This window comes from Centropristis striata, chromosome 14, assembly GCF_030273125.1.
Source record: "Centropristis striata isolate RG_2023a ecotype Rhode Island chromosome 14, C.striata_1.0, whole genome shotgun sequence".
Lineage (NCBI taxonomy): Eukaryota > Metazoa > Chordata > Actinopteri > Perciformes > Serranidae > Centropristis > Centropristis striata.
In genome coordinates, this window is record NC_081530.1 from 15,869,604 (window position 1) to 15,889,610 (window position 20,007).

A 20,007-nucleotide genomic window follows, 5' to 3' on the forward strand; every position below is an offset into this window, starting at 1 on the left:
ATGATGATGAAGATGCTCTGCAGAATTTCCCATACTTTCAAGATAAAAAATAACTTTGCCATCTAGTTGCCCACATGGCCATCACGCCTGTCGTGGCGAATGGAGCTCTGCAGACGACCACCCGAGCAGGAGTCCCCCTGCCACAGATCAAGCCCCCGGGCCTTGAACCTGACCCCTCAGGACCATCTAGGGCGAGTTTGTCAGATTGCATCCCCGCTGGCGCATTGTTCCCGCAGGAGTTCCTCAATGCTTTGAGGGAGATAGATAGTGTGGCCGTCCATCCAATAAACCGCCTCTCTCCCCTCTCCGATCCCCGCGGTGCTCCCGGTTTTGACACAGGAGACAAAACCCGCGGAGAGGACTATGAATGGTAAAGCACCGAGGAGGCCGAGGGAGAGCAAAAAGGAGGCGGTGTGCCTTTGTAGTCGGGGAGGAATGCGGAAATGTCCCCGCTCCGTGTCAAACCTCTCTGAAGGGGGTCAGGCCACATTCAGCCGGCGTGGGAAAGCCAGGCAGAGACGGAGCTCACACAGGCGGAGCGGGGCTGCAGTTGCATAGGCCTATCCGGGGATATATGGAAGAAAAAAAGAAGAAAGAAAGGAGAAAATCCAAAGAAGAGCGTGGTTTTGGAGGGCTGTATCACGCGTTTGCCTTTGTCCTATGACCCCCCCATCCTACACCCCCTTCCCCTCCACACCCCGCACACACAAAGTTGCAGTGAGAGTGTGTTTCGTACAGCCCCCCACCCCACCTCCTCCTCCTCCTTCTCCTCCTTCTCCTCCTCCTCCTCCTCCCTTGTTTGAGTGTCTCTGCCTGGGCTGGTGCAGTCTGAGGGATGGGGGATTAGAGCCTGCACCGTCCAACTACCTGTGTGGCCCCCGCATGGAGGACAGTGGACAGGGATGCGTTTGATGCAGGACATTTTTATCCGAAACACGAATGCCTGCTCAGCATTTATCGGACATGCCGACGTTACGACATTTTATTGACAACATGAACCAAGGTAAACACTGAAAGTGGTCATATTTATGCAGAATTGTGTGACAGAAATGTCTTTATGGGGCTAGAAATGTTGCTTTATAGTCCAATATCATTTTAAAAAGTGAAAAAAACAACTCCCTGACTTGCTAGAATTTAAATTAGCCTATTTGAGTTCACGCACAATTAAATTAGAAAAAATTAGAGGAAGCTCTCTAAGCTAATGAAAACACATCTAAAACTAAGTTAATACACCGTGTTACACATTTGCAACGATTTAGGGTGTGAAAGGCGACTTTTACAGTGTTTTAAATGGACTGTTGCTGTAGGAAGTTCAGACAATGCAATCAGTAGACAGCCACGTGCTCGCCAAGTTTGTGTCGCCTCAAACAGAAACTTTGATAAAACGGGACAGGAGAAGCAGCTTGCTTGTTATATTTGCTGCCTTTAAACAGCCTGGTTTGTAAGGTTTGTGCTCTCTCTTGTGCGTGTTCTCTTTAAATGTTTAATTCCCTTTAACAGTGTACGACAGCCCACATGAACACAACTTTACCAACACTGCATGTGGGGTGAATTTCTGAATTTGCGAGGCTGTTTATTTGGTGCAAAGCTATCTTCAAAAACGCTAAATGTGGCTAATTTGAATTATTTTTGCATTACTTTGTGTTAGTGGTAGGAGGACATGAGTTGCTATGCGTAATAGGAGGAGGAGGAGTGGAAGTTGGGACGCAACGGGGCTCTTGTGTTGATAGTCGGAATAAAACATGATGACAGTCCTGTTATTGCCTACCTGGAGGACCGTTTGACCTAATCTGACAAAGATGGTGTCTTCCTCCATCTGTGTCTCCCTGTCATCTAGGCATTGCATGTGCCAACTTTTTTCTGTGAATATGCCTTTGTGAGAAACTCTCTGGCTCGTCACCCTCGCCGGGATTCCCCGCATTATTTTCAACAAGAGACGAGAGAGAAAAAATCTGCAAAAATGGACAAAGAAAGTACTGGTACTCAATATGAACCCGTGGCCGAGATTGGAGAAGGCGCTTATGGGAAAGTGTACAAGGCGAGAGATTTGAAGAACGGGGGACGCTTTGTAGCCCTAAAAAGAGTTCGTGTCCAGACGGAGGAAGAGGGGATGCCTCTCTCCACCATCCGGGAGGTGGCGGTACTGAGGCAGCTTGAGGCTTTTGAGCACCCCAATGTTGTCAGGTAAGTGAGGGGGAGAGGTGGGTAACCCTGTGTGTGTGTGTGTGTGTGTGTGTGTGTGTGTGTGTGTGTGTGTGTGTGTGTGTGTGTGTGCGCGCGTGTGTGTCTGTGTTTGAGAAATATACTAAATGTTACATGAATGCATGCATGAGACAGAGACACACACTACTTCCTTTTTATGGTAACCATGCTGCCACACATGACCTTTAGGTTAGGCCTCCTCTCATACTTGTCCAATGCTTTTGCAGCAGAAATCTTCTTTGACTGCATGGCAACTGGGCACTTGCTGCCACCGTTAGCTGGCAGGTGGTGCACACCTGTCAGATCACAACTTTCTCAATTATCATTATTGTCTGTGTTTTTACTTTCATGTCTAGTTTGAAACCGTGCCCCTTATTTGTCTTTATTGCACGGGTCAAATACCATTGACTCACCGCATGCACTTTCTATATTCAGCTTTAGAAATAAGTCAGCTCTGCCCAAAAGGTGCAACATCATAACAAACTGCCGGCTTTCCACCCCCTTGCTCCCAAGAAATCGCACTGGGTTGCAGAATAAAGTGGACCAGTAAATGCATCTTGTTATTGCATAGTTTAAATGCAGAGATGTCTCTGAGATTACCTGTTTACAAAAATGATTATCTAAAATCATAATTTTATCAACTAGAATAGTGTTGGCTTGAAATACATCAAACCTGTCACTTTTCTATTCAAAGCTGGCCTTTCGTCAACTTTCTGTATAGGTTACATTAGTTTCTTTAAACAGAATTATTATTTCTAATCCAGTTATATATTTAATGTATCTTTGGTTAAATATTCTCAACTCCAGGTTAATAACAAATAACAATTATTTTTTATAATTGATCAACCTGTCCCATATTTTCTAGATGCATTGTTTTGTTTGTAAAAAAAAAAAAAAAATCTTAATGGAAAAAAAGCCCCACGATTTTCACATTAACATCATCATCTGATCAACACTTACAACCACAAAGATATTCAATTTACTATCTGAAAAGACTAAATAACTGAATGAGCTTCAACCAGCAAATATGTATTGGATTGTTGGTCAAAGCTTTTCAGCTCTAAAGTGAGAGGTGATTTTAGAGTATTTGATCACAAATGAGTTCCTAAAATCAGTAATTCATTTTCAAATATTCTGTAATTCACTTTGGGGTATACAGTATGCAATCTTAGGACCCTGGCTGTCAGTCTGTTAATGCATTTTCTACATTCATATGCAGATATCTGTTCATGGGGACTATATAGTATGTTCCTTGTTTTGTACTTAAAATAACTGTACAGTTACTTAAAAAAGTGTGTCATAACATGTTTTTTTTTAATATATAGCCTATATCAATCCTAGGGAGGTCACAGTTTCAATTCTAGATTAAAAATGTATTTGTGAAATTATGATTAAAACCAATTATCTGTTAATCTTCAAATCAAGAGTCTGTAGTCTAACAAGGCCATAGACTTCAGTGCTGACAAAAAAATGTAGATACAAAATTTAATCAAACTTTGACCTCAAATTCTAAAGTTTAAGAGGATTTGGAGAATCTTGACACCCCTAGTTAATACTGATCGATGCTGTCAAAGCGCCGCTGAACAAGAAACTCCCCAGGCTCAGATACTGTCAGTCAAACTGGATTTACTGAATATTGCCATTTTAGAGACAAGTTGCTTCCAGCCCACTTTGTAGTTGTCCTCCTTTTTGCTCTGCACACAGAGGCCATTTTCTTTCAGTTTTGTAATGACTTGTTCGCTCAGAGGTCAGTAGTCAGATACTGCGTCACTTGTTGGCATGAGCCAAGGTCTAACCTTGGTGCTTTTTTTATTATGGAATATTGAGTGCTTTGGGATTGAAGGGGAAGCTCTAAATGGATGTTTCAGAAGCATGGTTAGTGCCCTTGTGCCTCTAACAATAATTCCCCAGAGTATAAATGAATAATAGAGGATAATGGTTATGGTTTTCTCTTAATGGGATTACAATGGGGTTTGTTCTCACTGGGAGACATACGTCATTAAGGTTTTCTTAGGTCAGTTTTATTTAGTTGTTGAACAGACTTTTGCACTAATGCGAAAGCATCCGTTGGCATAATATGCAGTAACATTTCGTGCAACAAATCAGTTCAAGGGTGCAAACCATCTTTAAACTATCAGAGGAACTTCACTATCCTCCAGTTTAGCCAGCCAGCATAGCAAAGCAGCCCAGGCCAGGAAGGGTGCATTGTGGGCCTTCTGTGTGACTCCAGGCAACCCCTGGATGTTTGTAATGAGGCCCATTATTCATTCCATATGTTCAGTGTCTGCTAAGAGCCCCCATTGTAGCCCAACAATCGAGCTGTGAGGGGCGTTTAACCCCAGCGCTTCAAGAGGAGGGCGCCGTCTATTCTGTGACATCATGCACAGTACTAATACCTTGAATGAATCGCCTCTCACTGCACTGACTCCAGCGTTTCCAAGTCCACTGATTACAAGGGTGTTGGCAGGGATGCACGATGCCTCGTTGGATAGGAATGAAAGCATTTCCGGAGAGATTTAGTCATTTCTTTCAATGCTGCGTTTTTAAACGGCTTATGTAGATTAGCTAGTTTGAATTATAGCAGCACATGTGCTGAAATATATTACAATGTTGATGTGACATTGAGTAGGATTATTAATGATATTTGCAGCAATAATCGTAGATGTTGTCTCTTTTAGGTATCAGTTTCTACTCTAATTCCATCCATTGTTATATTTTTAGGTAAGACGTTAAAGCTGGTACCCTCAGTCAGTTGACGTGAAGGGATAACTTTGTAGTAAACTCATTGTTGCCACCATTAAAAGTAGGTTTTATCACTTATTGTTTCATTAGGTCAATAAATATTTTCTAGAAGATTAAGTCATCATTAAGATTAAGATTAAGAGGAATGGGAAACAAAATCATCACTTATCTTTTGTAGCTTATGAATTGAAACTTCAAAAAACTTAAAAAAAAAATTATATTTGCCAATTCACATTAACATAATAATGGCATAGTTTAAATTTAATGTAATTCCAGTATCCTTTTACTTTGTATCCCACCACAAAGTCTCTGATGGAGATCCATCATGGCTTCCTCCATCTCCTGTGTTGTTGTGATGAAAGATGCTGCCTCTGCAGCAGCTACAGCCAGGGTCTACTCGACTTCCCATAGAGCATCAGGAGTTGTCATAGTGCTGGTTAAGGAATGCTGCTTGTGGTCCCCAGCTCTTTGAAGAGGACATTCTGGATCGCTTTTTTCAGCTTTTCAGCAAAGCCTGCCTTGGCAGGTCTGCCGACATAATCTGGATTCTTGGCCTTAGTTTGTTGCCTAGTGAAACACAACCAGAAACTCTGGTGTTTGGGGGCCTGATGGTCTTGAATCTTCAAGAGCAGTGCAGAGAAGTCTTTTAGGCTAACCTGACAGTGTTATCAGATTGTCCTGCGGCACTTAATAATTCTGCTCTCCAAGCATGCTCATTTTCAGTTTCTGTAAGAGAAAAAATGCCCACTAGCCAAGAGTGTTGAGTCAGGTTGTTGGCCTAAGATTGAAAGCCATAGAATGGATGCTGTTTTTCTGGCCAAACAAAGAGATATGTTTAACTCTCAGCTGTTGAGCTTTTATTGGAGGTTTTTCCTTTTCCATAAAAAGCTAAATGAAAAATGCAGGATAGCCTGTCCCTTGCGTCATGTTATTTTTGCTGCATCACGAGACTCTTTTCTCATGCAGACATTTTGACTTGTCATAACAGGAAACACACAGGCGTAACTAATAACATTAACGAGGACTCCATTACATTAAGGTGTTCCAGTAAGTCACAAGTCATTATTTATGTCATTGGTTACACCTGTGCTTGACATGCATATTACTGTGTAGGAAATCACTCTGTTTGCTTAAAGTGCACTCTATTTAATTTCTTATAATATTTGAATGTCCATCTGCAGAACTGCATTCACTTCATTTTGAATGAAATGGTGAACAATTCAAACAATGCATACACGATTACACAGAGCTGTTTAGTCTCATTGGTTGTTGTCAGAAGCTTCTGCAGCTGCTGAGCAGAGCAGACCCCACTGAATCTCCTCCACCTGTTGCTCTTGTTTTAGGTTGTTCGATGTGTGTACAGTCTCTCGGACTGACCGAGAAACCAAACTCACGCTGGTCTTTGAGCACGTGGATCAGGACCTGACCACCTACCTGGAGAAGGCCCCTGACCCCGGAGTACCACCTGAGACCATCAAGGTAACCATTGCCTTTGTTATCTTGAAGTACTCTGGAAGATATATGCTGTTTGCCGCAAACCGGAATCCTTAATGACGTGAGTGACTTTGCTCCACCATTAAAACATCAGTGAGGAATACATTGTTGATATTCTTAGACAAATTTCAAAACATGTACCAACTAACTTAGAGATACTTCCAGTTTCTATTTGAAATATATAGGAAGCTATTTGCTAATACTCTGTGGCTTGAACACTGCATGACCACAGCCGTGTCTGTATGGTACTGGGTAAGTTCTCTTGGCCAGAGACACAGAAGACAGAGTGCAGTTCCCTCCAACATCAGAGGTACAGAGCATTTTAAAGGGCAGCACATGTGGCAGATGGGCTCCAAATTAGAGGCTCTCTATTTTCACTCTGCCCTCTCTCTCCAAGTTTACACTGTGTTACAGATGGAGACAGAGAAAAAGTATGTGAGAAACTAGACTTGGGGTTAAAAAGTACTCAATTTGATGCTAACATTTGTACTTCATTGTAGTTCAATCTCTGTATCAACAGATTAAACTCACCACAGCTATCGCTTTCTCCAATTCATCAAATAAATCCACTCGGTGTCCATTTACACTTTGCCAACAGGTCGGAAATGGATGTGTCGCCACCTCCATTCCTCTGTAACTGTCTCCTTTTATATTAATTTTTCCCACAGTCATGCCCTTTTTAAAAATCTATTCATCCCATTTCACCCCAAGGTCTGTAAATGTATCGTGTGGTATATTGGAGAGCCATATATCTCTATTTTTGTACAGAGGGGCCTCAGAGTTTAAAGTGTCACATTTGAAACTGAGAAGTTCTGGAAGCAAGAGAAACCGTTGGGTTTCACCCCAGGGCCGGGCTTATGTGTGAAAGTTTTGTATCGAGCTGTAATGTTGGTGGGATGCTGTGCAAGCGTAGACGAGTCAGGTGGATCACACCTGAGGCTTTCTTAGGGTTTTTTGCCGAAGTTGATACAGTGTATGGTACTGTAGTTTCTATGGATATCTCAGTGTGCTGATGATTGTGTATCATGATGTTGGGCTCCACGTATTGCTCTTCTACTGTAATACTGAGGCACCCATTCACATGAAAGTCACTGCCAAAGAAAAATAGGATTAGGTACATTTCAGTCCGTTAATCACTTAGCTGACAGAAAGTGTATCAGTTTGAGCTGCATCGATTAGTCAATCCAAATAGTTGCCAACCATTGTAATAGTCGTTTGAATATTTTTTCATACAAAATGGCAGAAAATTATGTTTTAGCCCCTCGATTCTGGACATTTTCTGATTGTCATGTCTTTATAACATGGTAAACTAAAACTCTTTGGGTACCTTGACAGTGCCCCCTCCCCACCAACTCTGACCTTGGAAAAGTTTGGGGTAGGAGGGTTTCCAACAAGCATTTTCTTTGAAGCATACTGACCCCTTAAGGAACCCCCCTTCTTTTGCTTTCTCCTAACATCCATACAGCTGGAGCCTTGAGGGGACAAAAGGACAATGATGGAGTGACAAGATGACACAGGCACCATCCCCTGTTATTTCTAGGACAGTGGACACTGCACAGTAACCCCCCCCCCCCCTTCCCCAGCAACTTAATTTGCCCCCCTGCTCTACCAGATGACACCAGATAGTGAATCCCTGTCTAGCAGTCTCATATTTAGCACACCTGTGTCCATCTCATTAGTGTCACCCTTGAATACCCTAAACCAAAGAAAAGCATTCACTTTCAGCCAAAGACTCTAAAAGAACAGGCATACTTTTTCTCCAAACCAATCCACCACCCCACACTGGCCCAGCCTGTCCATTTCAGCCCCCACCCACCCACCCACCCTCCACCACCCACTCAGCCTTCCTCAGACTCAAGACCCACCACATGGTCATTGATGAAAGAGGTCCTCCTCCAGGAATCAAATGAGCTGGAAGGACATCAAGGAGCCGGGCTGCCCCAGCCTCAGTGCTCCTCAGCCGGGCCAGCGCTTGGGTCTCGCCCACCCTCCTCCGCCGCCATCGTCCAAGCTTCCACAACTCCATTCTCTGGGCCCATAAAGGGGGAGGTTAATGAAGCATGGGGAGGGAATTACACTAACGCTAACCGGCAGATGTCCCATATTGTGCCTAGCTACAATAAACAATATGGCTGCCTCTGGTACATTTGCATTAGAAAAGGAGGCGCACTCAGAAAGCCATGTTTTGACTGCATCTTGCAGAGGGCTGACTACTTTTTTCCTGGTGCTCCTGCTTTTTCAGGGTCAGATCTGTTGCCTTTTTGTGTGATTTTGTTTCCTCCTTGCCAAGTTGTATGTGGGGTTTGTGAAGGTTGAAGTGCTGCCAGTTTAAGACAGTTGTGTGTTGAGCAACTCTGCTGTAATCAACTTTGTACGAGGCTAAGAGATGGCTTACTGTTGCTCTCTGTGCCACATGTGCTCTTAAACTCTGTGGCAATATTGATTTGGCTTTTTTAATTTATAATCTTGGTTTCCCTGTTGGCAAAGCAGAAAGTCATGCTGTTGAACATAGTTGGAATATTTTTCATGACTCATTTGTGTGGGTAATTGATACAGCAGAGAAGATGGCACTCAGGCCAAGGGGGCCAAGATTGTTTGTGTGTTTGTCCAAGAGTCACACTTCTGAGATAATTAGTGTTTACTAGGAAATGCTGCTGAAAGGAAGCATGGTGAAATGGCTATTTAAAGCGGAGAGGAACTGATGGGGGGGGCCATGCTATTGTGTCAGCCCCCCTCCACACACACACACACACACACACACACACACACACACACACACACACAAAATAACCAACTGCCTGCCTCTCTCCTATGGCCCTGTCTGTCTGCTGCCCTCGCTGGGTCATGGCTGGATGGAGATGTAGAAAGGAAGGTCTGTTTATGCATCCTGCCTGCCCTTGGTCAGAGGGCACACACACACACACACACACACACACACACACACACACACATGCTGATGCACCCTGACACAGTCTGAGGTGCATACACACAAATGGAAATTTAGACACACACATATTTTGTGAACACAGACCCAGAGGGACACCCAGTTTGTGTGTATACAAACACACACACACACATACACACATCACTGCCCATCTCCACAGCATTGTGTGGGGCGTCCTGTCTCCTCCTCTATGGCCAGCACAGCAGCCAGCACCACGCCGTTTGCTAATGTTTTCTGCTTGAGTGTGCAGACCCCTTTGACTCACTCACCAGCTGGTCGGCCAGTGAATAGAGCTGCGGGCTCAGGTCCATGTCACTTGTGAGGTCTTGGCGGAGGCTTTTAGGGGTGTGCATAGGGGGCATGTGTGTGTGTATAGGAGGGAGTGTGTGTGTGTTTTGGAGGGAGGTGTACAGGCTGGGATGCAACACACCAACACTAGCATTACAGCATTTTACTACAAATGTCTCTTTTCTTGTCCTATCCCCATGATATCTCCTCTACTGCACTTGATTCACTTTTAGACTAAATGATTTTGGAGACACTGTTACATAAATAAACTAGGACTGGGTGATTATTCAAAATTTATTTTTTTAAATTATGACCATGACTTCCAATGATTATGAAAACAAGACAATCAAGATAAAAATATTATTGTTTCACTTTGTGTTTCGCAATGATGTCCCTGTTCTGTCTTGTGTTAGAAAATTCAGCGCACCTCGTCTTTCCTTTACAGTTGTGTGCTTGTGCCAGTTTATTTTTGCAGGTTCATGGCTGGAATATATCAAATATAGTTAACCAAAATATAGTCTGCTTAATAGGGCTGGAGGAAGTGCACGCTAAGACATAGTTGATCTAATTTATTTTTATTTTATTATTTGAGTTTTATTTGAGTTCATTCTCTAAAACGGATATCTCAGTTTTTATTTATTTTCCTAAATAATTATTTTGCCATGTTTCTTTGCTGTATTCCTGTGAGAATCAATCAAACAGCTGTTGGGTTGTTTCAATAAGATATCTATTTTTTTTACTTTTATTGTGCAATTTTTATTTGTGCTTTTGAAAATGAACTTTTAATTTTTGTGTGTATATATGCGTATAGTATTGTAGATTTATTTTTTTTTATCTCATGTTCGTTTTTTAGTTGAATTCATAGGTTGAATTATATTTAAATACTTTTTTTTTTAAAGTTCAATTAATGCATGTTGTTGCCAAAGTCAATGAGTAATATTATAATAATATAATATTGACTAAAATAATCATGATTGTTTTTTCCATGATTGCACAGTACTAACATAAACGTTTGTTTATGTGCCTTAAGCAGAAACGTCTCTCCCTTTACTTCACTTCCCTTTATCAACAACAATCCAAACGATAGCTGCTGCTGAAACCACCTGGCCACCATTCCTTGTAATGACTTGTTATTTGTTTACAGGTGCGGGACCTGTTTGAGAGTATTTCGGTTTGAAAAGAACAAGTCTAAGCTGGTTTGTACATAGTTTATCTGCGTTACTTTTGCTAGAGTGTCGTGGATGCAGTGCCTACGGCCATTTCTGAGGTCAGCTTTGGGGTATAAAAAGAGAATGAGCGCCAGTTAACTGGAGCAGGACAGCTGTTGAGAAACAGAGATCCATGCTTGCACAGAGCGGGGCCTCTTTCTGCCTCTATCACGCGTGTGTCAGTTATCAAACATCTGCCACAGTCGACAAGAAAAGACACAGGCCTCCTCTAGTTAACTCCCTCCATACCACAATGCCTCAGCCTTTATACTTAACTTCTCACTGCAGGGCCTTGTCATTCAGGCCTTTTGTTGCCTGGCTTGACGGAAGAATGAATTAAAATGTTGATGTGGGGTCATTGACCTATTTTTCTTTGACGTTTTTCAAGATTTAGCGCTGCGTTACTGTGGAATCAAACTCATCACGTGCCATTTAATCATTCAGAGCCACTAATTAAATATAAAATATCAATGTTCGACCATCTGGTCTGATCTGTTTGCTCAATCAGTGTCATGACTCTAAACCTTGTCATGACTCCAATATCCTAAGGCTTATGTCATCCGCCTTTTAACTTCACTGTATCAAATGTGTCCTTGTCATGCTTATAAAATTCCCCCTCCTCTCTCTCTTTGTTCCTTCTGTTTTGTTGTCTCACAGGATATGATGTACCAGCTGCTCCAGGGGCTGGACTTCCTGCACTCGCACCGCGTGGTTCACCGTGACCTGAAGCCCCAGAACATCCTGGTCACCAGCGGAGGACAGATCAAACTGGCCGACTTTGGTCTCGCCCGCATCTACAGCTTCCAGATGGCACTCACCTCTGTGGTGAGTTATGTCGTTCAGATTTCTGAACTCCGTAGGGCTCCTCCAATAGTTCCTTAAAACACAGTGACTCAAAACAAACACTGAGCCCATAAGTTCACAACTGCTGAATGGAGACCCAAAAGTGGGTCACAGGATGTTTTAACTAGGTCATTGACACAAATAGACTTGGAAAGGGGGGTACTACATTATCTAATATATTGGTATTGTGATGTCATACAGGCCCCTTAAAATAGTTGGGCTCAGTTGCAACTGTTTACAGTAACAAACAGGGGGGGGGGGGCAAGTTATTATGGCCAGTTGAAACATCTGTGCTCATGTTACAGCTTAATAACTGAGGCCTAGTCTGCAGGTAAAATCATTGCTTAAGGTACCTCGACCCCATTGCTGAAGGCAGAACCACAAGTTAATGACGCAGAATTATTAACCTCTTTGAGACAGAAACCAAACCAAACTCTGTGCACATAAGGGCACGATTTGTCCACAATGTGAGATGACCTCCAGTACTACATCTGCATCCTTATTCTTTTGTTCCAAAGGAGCTAAAATAGTAGAAAATAGAGCAAATTTATTCAGAACTTAGAAAGTTTACATCGAACCCTTGAATTACCAGTCCCCTCTATTTCTTTAAAAGTAAATGTGCAACCAAAAAGACAGCACATTTAAAATCACATTAATAAATTATCAGCAAAAACATTTGTGAGAATTACAGCAGTTTTTCAAACCCCTTTACCAGTGTGCCCTCCTTTTCTCTCGAACCCTTCACTACGATTTTTCACTCCGCTATCAATTCATCATTTTTCAATATACGAATACTGTATAACTGAACAAGAAAATGTAGGATCTTTGTGAACAGTCTATGAAGTCTGCTTAGTTGTGTGTGTCTGTTTGTGCATACCTGCATGTGGCCATGTCTCTTCATATATGCTTTTATCATTGAAGATTTATATTTTTTGCGATACTCAAACTTACACCTTAAATCTCATCAAGGCTTTGTGATAGACACACACACACACGCTGGCTTGAGCTACCCTCCCATCTCCAGAGAGTTAGATGAAAAGCGTCTAATGTGGTGTAGCGGGCACTTACAGGGCATCAGCGGGTAGCTCTGCAGCACTGGGCCAAATGATAGGGTTTCTCTGTGTAAAGTGAGAGCCAAGGGCCCCCGTGGTCTGTCTCAGGAATCCCTCAGTGGCTGTTGCAGACAGGGATGGGACAGACGAGGAGAGACAGACACCCCTCCCTTTCCACTGTCGGCACTTTTATGTCCAACTGTTGAGCTCTGGGCTCTGATGACCAGATAAAATGGAGAGGGAGACTGAAAGGAGTCTTTGGAAGAGCTCGAAATAGGGTGAGATGAGAATTTTTTTTAATTAAGGTAGCCAGCAACAGTAGCTCAGTACCTTGTTATAAACCTGTAATTATGAGGAGGGCTGTTACTATAGATTGTTATTTGTTTTGGCTAATCTATTGTTTGTTTTTGTAATGGTAAATTAATTATTTGGTTGACTATCTCAAAAATAGTAACCATAACCTCAACCATTAATCATTCAACCTTTTTTTTATTCAAGTAATCTAAGATAATAATACAACCTTGGAGTATATAATGATTCACTGCTACAAAACAGCACTCTAATAGTCTTGTATTATTATGTTATTGCACTGTATGGGTAGGTTTCTAAAGGGAATAAATGAAGATGAAAATTTAAATGAACAATATTTTTGATATTGTTTGTGTTATGGCAACTGTCCAGTCTGCAGAAGTGGACTTATCATAATATGTGTGTCAGGTTGAATGGCTGAACTGAACTTTTTTATATTGTTATTATTAATTCCAATAAGTAACCAGTATCTTGTTCAATTTCTTACATTGATAATGAACCAAAATTCATGGTTCAGAAATAAGTTAAAGTCATCAATCGTTGGTTTAGTCACAGCAAATTTTGTAGAGAAGTCTGCATCTCTCAGTACACATTGTATTTTTTTACTAGGACCTCTTGACCGCTCACAGTCACACGGACACGTTCATTCACAACAAGGCATCTTCTATGGTTGCTTACACTCACAAACTGCTTTTAACTTATAAGTTGTGGAAAGTGGCATCGGTAGACCCGCTTTCGGTGAGCCCGCTAGCATCGCCATGTTGTATAATCGAATATGTTGACATGTCGCCTTATTATTAGAAAAGAAAAGGTTTTCTGATCTGTTTCACATTCCAATAGCTGTATATGCACCCGTACCTTCAGCTCCTGCTAATCGACATGTATACAACTGCATATGAAGTCTTAAAAGTTTGAGAAAAGGATAATTTTTGCATTTTAGGTTAGGCATATGCTTTTGATTCGAATATACTCTTTGAAAAATGCTTGATTTTTTTTTCTTCAACATAACCCATTGTCAATATTTAAAACGAAACCATTCCATTGTCATATTTGTTTGTTGTCTTCTGGCGTCTCGCACCAGACAAGCTGAGCTAGCTGATAGCAACATAAGCACTGTGTTGTTCCTTTACTCATTATAATAATAATAATCATCATAATCATGGTCACGAAATACAATGAAAGTTAATATAAACAGCTGACAAACTAAACGTGTCAGTATATGTTCATTGCTGTTGGTAATAATTATATAAATGTTGTTTTTAAAGTTTTGGTCTAGGTACCTTGAAAGTGCTTTAAAGTTGTACTCTTTAAATCAGTATGAACCCTGGTTTAGGGTTTGTGCTATTCATTTTGAAATGTTTTTTCTGTAGAGGGTTCATTGTAGTACAAGCTTACTGGTCAATTTTTAAAAGATGTAGAAGGTTAGTTTTATTTTGATAGGTGTCAAACTGCTGTGTGAACATAGTGACACTGATATGAGATACTATATGAAATATACTGTAAGTTAATGCTACTCACCCATTCTGACGATGCGGGGATTGGGAGCAAGATGAGGGTCTTTTTTTTTTTTTTTTTTTTAAATTATGCCAAGTAAGCAAAGCTCATGGGATCTTAAGTCGGGCTCAGCCAGTAGTGCAGCATCTGCCCATCTTAGATAAATATAAACATCCTTTGGGAAAGAATGCAAACTTCTATTCTGCTCACAACATCAAAATAGACCAACACAATGTCAGTGCGCCACACGAGAGGAGCAGCTGGGCTCGTGGACACAAGCAGGTGCTCCTCCCTTCTACAGCTGACGTCTATACTGTATTTCTTTGCACACCAGGAAAGATGCACAAAATACATGTAAGACTTGTTTCATCTAGAAATCGATCTCAGAAAACTGAGACGACACATTACAGTAAATTTTTGTACACTCTAAAGTATAATATTTTTAGAGGAGTGAGGAAGTTTTTAATTTGAATTTATTTTTAACAACAGTTATTAGGAAGTAATTATAAATGTTTGCATTAGAAACATCAGGACAGATTGTAGTCAGTTGTGACTGGTTGAGTTTCAAAACATAGCTTCTTTTCTCCAAGCTTTTTCTCTGTTTGAGTAATGTGTGATTATAATCCAGTCCCTAACCTGAAAATTCTTAGTATTGTTATCAAGGGTAATTTTTTAAAACTAGTCATTATTTCCTCCAGATAATTTCTATTATCTATCATTCAGATTAATGATATTACTCAGAGGATGACGTAACTAACCACATAATTTCCATAGTGTTGCACAATATTCAGTTTCACTGTAGGTTTTGTCTTCGTGTTGTGCTTTATTTATGACTAGACGGGGGCACATTTGTCGAGGGTAGAATACTTACCCGGGAATTCACCTTTCAGATATGAACGACACATAGCCAGTCCCCGAAACTACTCATGCATACCAAGAGGCACTTAACATGTGAATGTGTTTATGCACACACTCACACACTCATTTCCTTTCTTGGTTGTACAGATTGTGCCACAAAAATGAGATGGAGGTTGTGTGTGTGTGTGTGTGTGTGAGTGTGTGTTAGTGCACGCATGCGCTGGAGCATAGTGCTGCAATGTGAGCACGGGATCTTTGGTTCTAGATGAATGTTCCTGTGTCTGGAATCCCCCTATCAGTCCAACACACACACACACACACACACACACAATCTCCATTCATCCATTAAGTATTTCCTCTTGCTAATAAAAGCAGATAATCTACGCTGCATGCAGTGCACATGTACACAAATACACAGAGCATTTAAGAGGATCTTCCCCTTTGCCCAACAGACCAGCAGTTGCTTATTTAGTCACCTAATGCCACCGTTACTGGCAGACAGATGGGCTTTGGAGAACTGCTGTTGCTTAAGCGAACAAGACACTTCTCTCTCACTTTCAAAGTGATTCATTTAGCACTTCTAGAATGACAAGATGGCTGAAGTGAGCATTTGCATAAAGTCGTCAAAAAGAGTCCCTGGCTCCTCTTTTTTCCCAGTGTCACTTACTGAAAGTAGCACTTTTGTACTTTCTGCTGATGATTTACCAGCATTGCTTGAACTTCTCTTTTTGTGATGAATTTGCTTTCTCCCCTAGCAACGTGCCGGCTTGTTAATATGTCATTGACAGAAATACTTTGTACTTGTACTTTGTGTGTGTATAAAAACATGTGTGATGGAGTCCGGGCACATTTGCACATGCATGGTTGCTTCTGACTGATGGCCTCATCGGCATCACCCCCACCTACCGTGTTGCACATATTTCACCCTCCCCGAAAGAGGGATAGAGAGAGCGGGAGAGAGGGAGGGAGACCACCCATTGGGTTGGTACTGGGGTCCAGATTAGGCTGCCCCTGGCAGTCCCTGGAGGTCCGTTGCTTTGTTGATGGTTTTTTAATGACCCCAGTCTGGCTACAGGCTCATTGTACTGCTCTGAGTGACAGGCAGATGGGAAAAGCTGATGGGTTAATCTGACATACCAGAAAAGAGGGGAGAGGGGTCTTTTTCTTTCCGTCCATTTCATTGAGATCCCATTTCTGCTAAAGTGCTTTAGGGAAAACCATTTCTTTTGATGTTGTTTCAATTTGGAATAAATGCAAAATAGAGTCTGCTGCAGCGTTACTGAATCCTTTTGTGTAATGCGGTGTTAAAACATGGCTTGTTAACATTCAAGTACTGTAACAAACTTGGACACGTTTGATCAAAGACTCTGCTAGATGCAACAAGTTAGAAGGAAATCTTTCATCATCTGATGAGGACAGAGCGAGCTAAAGTCAGGGTACGCATTACTAAAACTTCCTGAGGTTATAAAGTAGCTCCTAGCCGACCGAGGGTGGAGAGTACTAACGTTAGGACTCAGGAGCGAGTTATTACTTTTAGAACAAAAGCTGAGAGGAGCTTCGCTCAGACTCCCAAGTTACGCTGCTTTCCTGCATTGCACCTTTTTGCAACAGCGGTTTGGAAAAATACATGAAAAAAAAATTAAAGCATATTTTATATAGCGGATGAGTTAACGGTGGAGTCAGTGACTCGGGAGAAAGATTGCTGATATTTGAACTCAACAACTAAACACGCCACGCCTTCTGCCAGCGCTCCTTCAGATCGTTGGCATGTGCCAGATTTACTGTCCCTCTCACTCCCACTGCCTTTCTCTTCACACATCCAAGGCCTTTCCCCTGTTGTGTGCACGAGCATGAACGGAAAAGTGACGTGCGGCTCGGTGGGAGACACCTTTGTTTGTTTGTCTCCCATTTACAAAGCCCGGGCTGTGAATGGACATCGGAGAGCTAGCAGAACATGAGGAGATTTTCACTGAATCTGTCAAAGTGTATTTAATTGACAACACCTTTTAAGTAACCATTCAATCAGCTCCAAAAAAGTTGGGACGCGGAGTAAAATTTAAATAACAGAATGCATCAAGTTCAGAATTGAGTGCATATATTTACAAAAAAAACCAAAGGTTTCCCAGTTTAAACATTAGATATCTTGTCTTTTACTGCATTCAATTGAATGTAGGTCACAAAGGATTTTCCAATTATTGCATTCAGTTATTCAATCTTTCACAGCTTCCCAACTCCTTTTTGGCATTGGGGTTTTACACTTGCACATTGCAGTGCTGATGAACTGGGAAAAACCTTATGTTAGTGTTCTTTATTAAACCAAAATACACCTTTCACAGATAAATCTAATTTATTCACTGACGTAGCCTGATCACACATCAGTCAATCACTATGGACGTTGTGAGCATTTCATGAAACCAGGAACTACCGTAGCTCGGGACCTTTTAGCCCCATGTACGCCCCCTAGTGGTAAGATAAGATCCTTGGCGAATGCGTCTCTTTCTCCTGAAGTGACCGAGAAGAAGAGGTTAGGCCAGGTGTGTTTTCAAAATCTAACCTCCAGTAACCTGACCATGGTTCATCTTCACCAGCCACATATTGGCAACTATTGTAGTACGAGGCTGACAGCATGGTCCCATGAAACCCATTAGCTTCCACTCTAATGCATGTCATGCGCATGTTGTTGCCTTTCAATTCAGATCCGGAAAACTCGAGGGGAATGCCACCAGACTATTGTGTTAGCACTTGTTGTCGAACTCTGTGTTTTTCTAGTTGGAAACCAAAATAAACAGAGGGGTTGATATAATTCACAGTAGATGACAAGATAAGCTTATTAGTGGTGAAAATGCTTTTTGTCTTGCCTTGGAGCTTATCTTAACTGAGCCTGTTATTGAGTTACACGATAGCAAAAGGGAATTTTATCACTCTTCAAACCTTTCCAGACTCTTTCAAATAAACCCGGTATTGTTGCTATTCTTATTATTATTATTATTAGCTATTTAAAAATAGTGTCTTCCCACACAGTCTGTGCAGTCACTGTCATAGCTTCCTGTAAACTTTTTTTTTTTACAGTGACATGCAGGGGAGTTAAAGTGTTACCTGATCAAAGGTATTTTCCCATTTCTTCCCCTTAGTTCCTCTGCTTATAGCCCTCCCACAACGCTTACCAGAATAAGACACCCATATCTCAGACGACATTAAACAAATTGAAACCAGATTTCCTGCCCGCGCTCAAACGGCAGACAGGCTTTCACAATAAAAAGCTTTCAAAAGCAGTCTGACTCTTCAGTCGGGATTTGTATTTTCATTTTGAGAGTGTCTCCTATTTTTGGACCCTTGTTTGACTCAAAGTGTGAGTTAAAGATCTGTGGGTGTGGGTTCGGGGAAAGTGTAGATTGTGTGTGTTCTCACTTGTCACAAGTTATGATAATCATACATGATAGTGGTGATCATGCAGATAAAATGTCTTGATAATGGCTCTTTTAGCCCTTGTTATTTTAAAGCTTTCTTAAGACAGATTTTAAGAAAACCTCTCTTGCAAACACATATTAGGAATTCCATAATATTTATGCTGTGCAGTACATGCAAGCATCAGTAGCACATGGTTACTGTTCAGGTACAGACACTAATAAAACTGTCAGTGATGACCAGGGATGAACCGGAAAGTCGCATCTGTGAATCTCTTCTTTTGTCAGACAATGTGTTTCTACTCTGGACAGACAGAAAGGCAGGCAGGCAGGCAGGCAGCAGCAGGGAGGGAGGGGGGGGGGACCCTTGCACTGCACGCAGGAGAGCACGTGCAGCGCACTCTGGGAATGTTTAGATATCTCCTCAAACAGCTCCGCATGGGAAAAAAAGGAAAAGTCTTCCTCTATGCTTTGACTGCAGCCGGCTGGAGCAAAGGGGCTGGCCCCAATTTGACATAAGCAAACACACACACACACACACAGAGTTCACACACGTATATGAGCAGGGATATACTGTACACACACACACACACACACACACACACACACACACTCAAAGGCAGACGATCACATTGTTGTTAATGTTTGCACACACATAGATACACTTTCAAATGCACAGAGTAGGATTTATTTAATATTTCCTGTGTGCAAAAATCATGCACGCGCACACACACACACACACACACACACACACACACACACACACACACACACTCTGCACTTCACTGCATTAATTGTTGATGGTCTCTTGGCAATGCTCCAGGTGGGGAAAAGGGGGTACTGACCGGTGTGTGTATGGTGCACATGCACACTCCTGCACACCGGCATCTGGATATTAAAGCCTTGTCTGTACCAGCAACGGCAAGAGGAAAAGGAGGAAAAAAAGAGAAAAAATTACAGCATATATCAGGAATTTTCCAGCTAATGATGTGCGGATGTGGTAGCACTGGGGAGAGAGAGCCACTGACTGTGCTGTCTTTGTTTCGCTCGCCGAGGGCCCCATGCTGCATTCCTGTACACTGTGCATACTTTGGCAACAGTTGTAGTGCCCCTTTTTTCTGTTTTACTGTATACAGTTTGTGTGCTGCTCTTGCACTTTTCTTTCTAGC

General features: G+C 41.8%; 1 protein-coding gene across 2 annotated transcripts in view; it reads left to right on the top strand.

Annotated features, from left to right (window-relative positions):
- The first annotated feature begins 801 nt into the window (after positions 1-801).
- Positions 802-20,007, top strand: part of cdk6 (cyclin dependent kinase 6) — a 33,878-nt gene continuing 14,672 nt past the window's right edge. Inside the window, exons 1-4 of one of the 2 annotated variants that reach the window (XM_059350102.1) lie at positions 802-1,003; positions 1,800-2,184; positions 6,288-6,423; positions 11,536-11,703. In XM_059350102.1, the coding sequence (XP_059206085.1) occupies positions 1,961-2,184; positions 6,288-6,423; positions 11,536-11,703 (528 nt within the window). In that variant the 5' untranslated portion in view covers positions 802-1,003; positions 1,800-1,960. The remainder of the gene's footprint in view (positions 1,004-1,799; positions 2,185-6,287; positions 6,424-11,535; positions 11,704-20,007) is intronic. The other variant, XM_059350101.1, reaches the window with a different exon arrangement.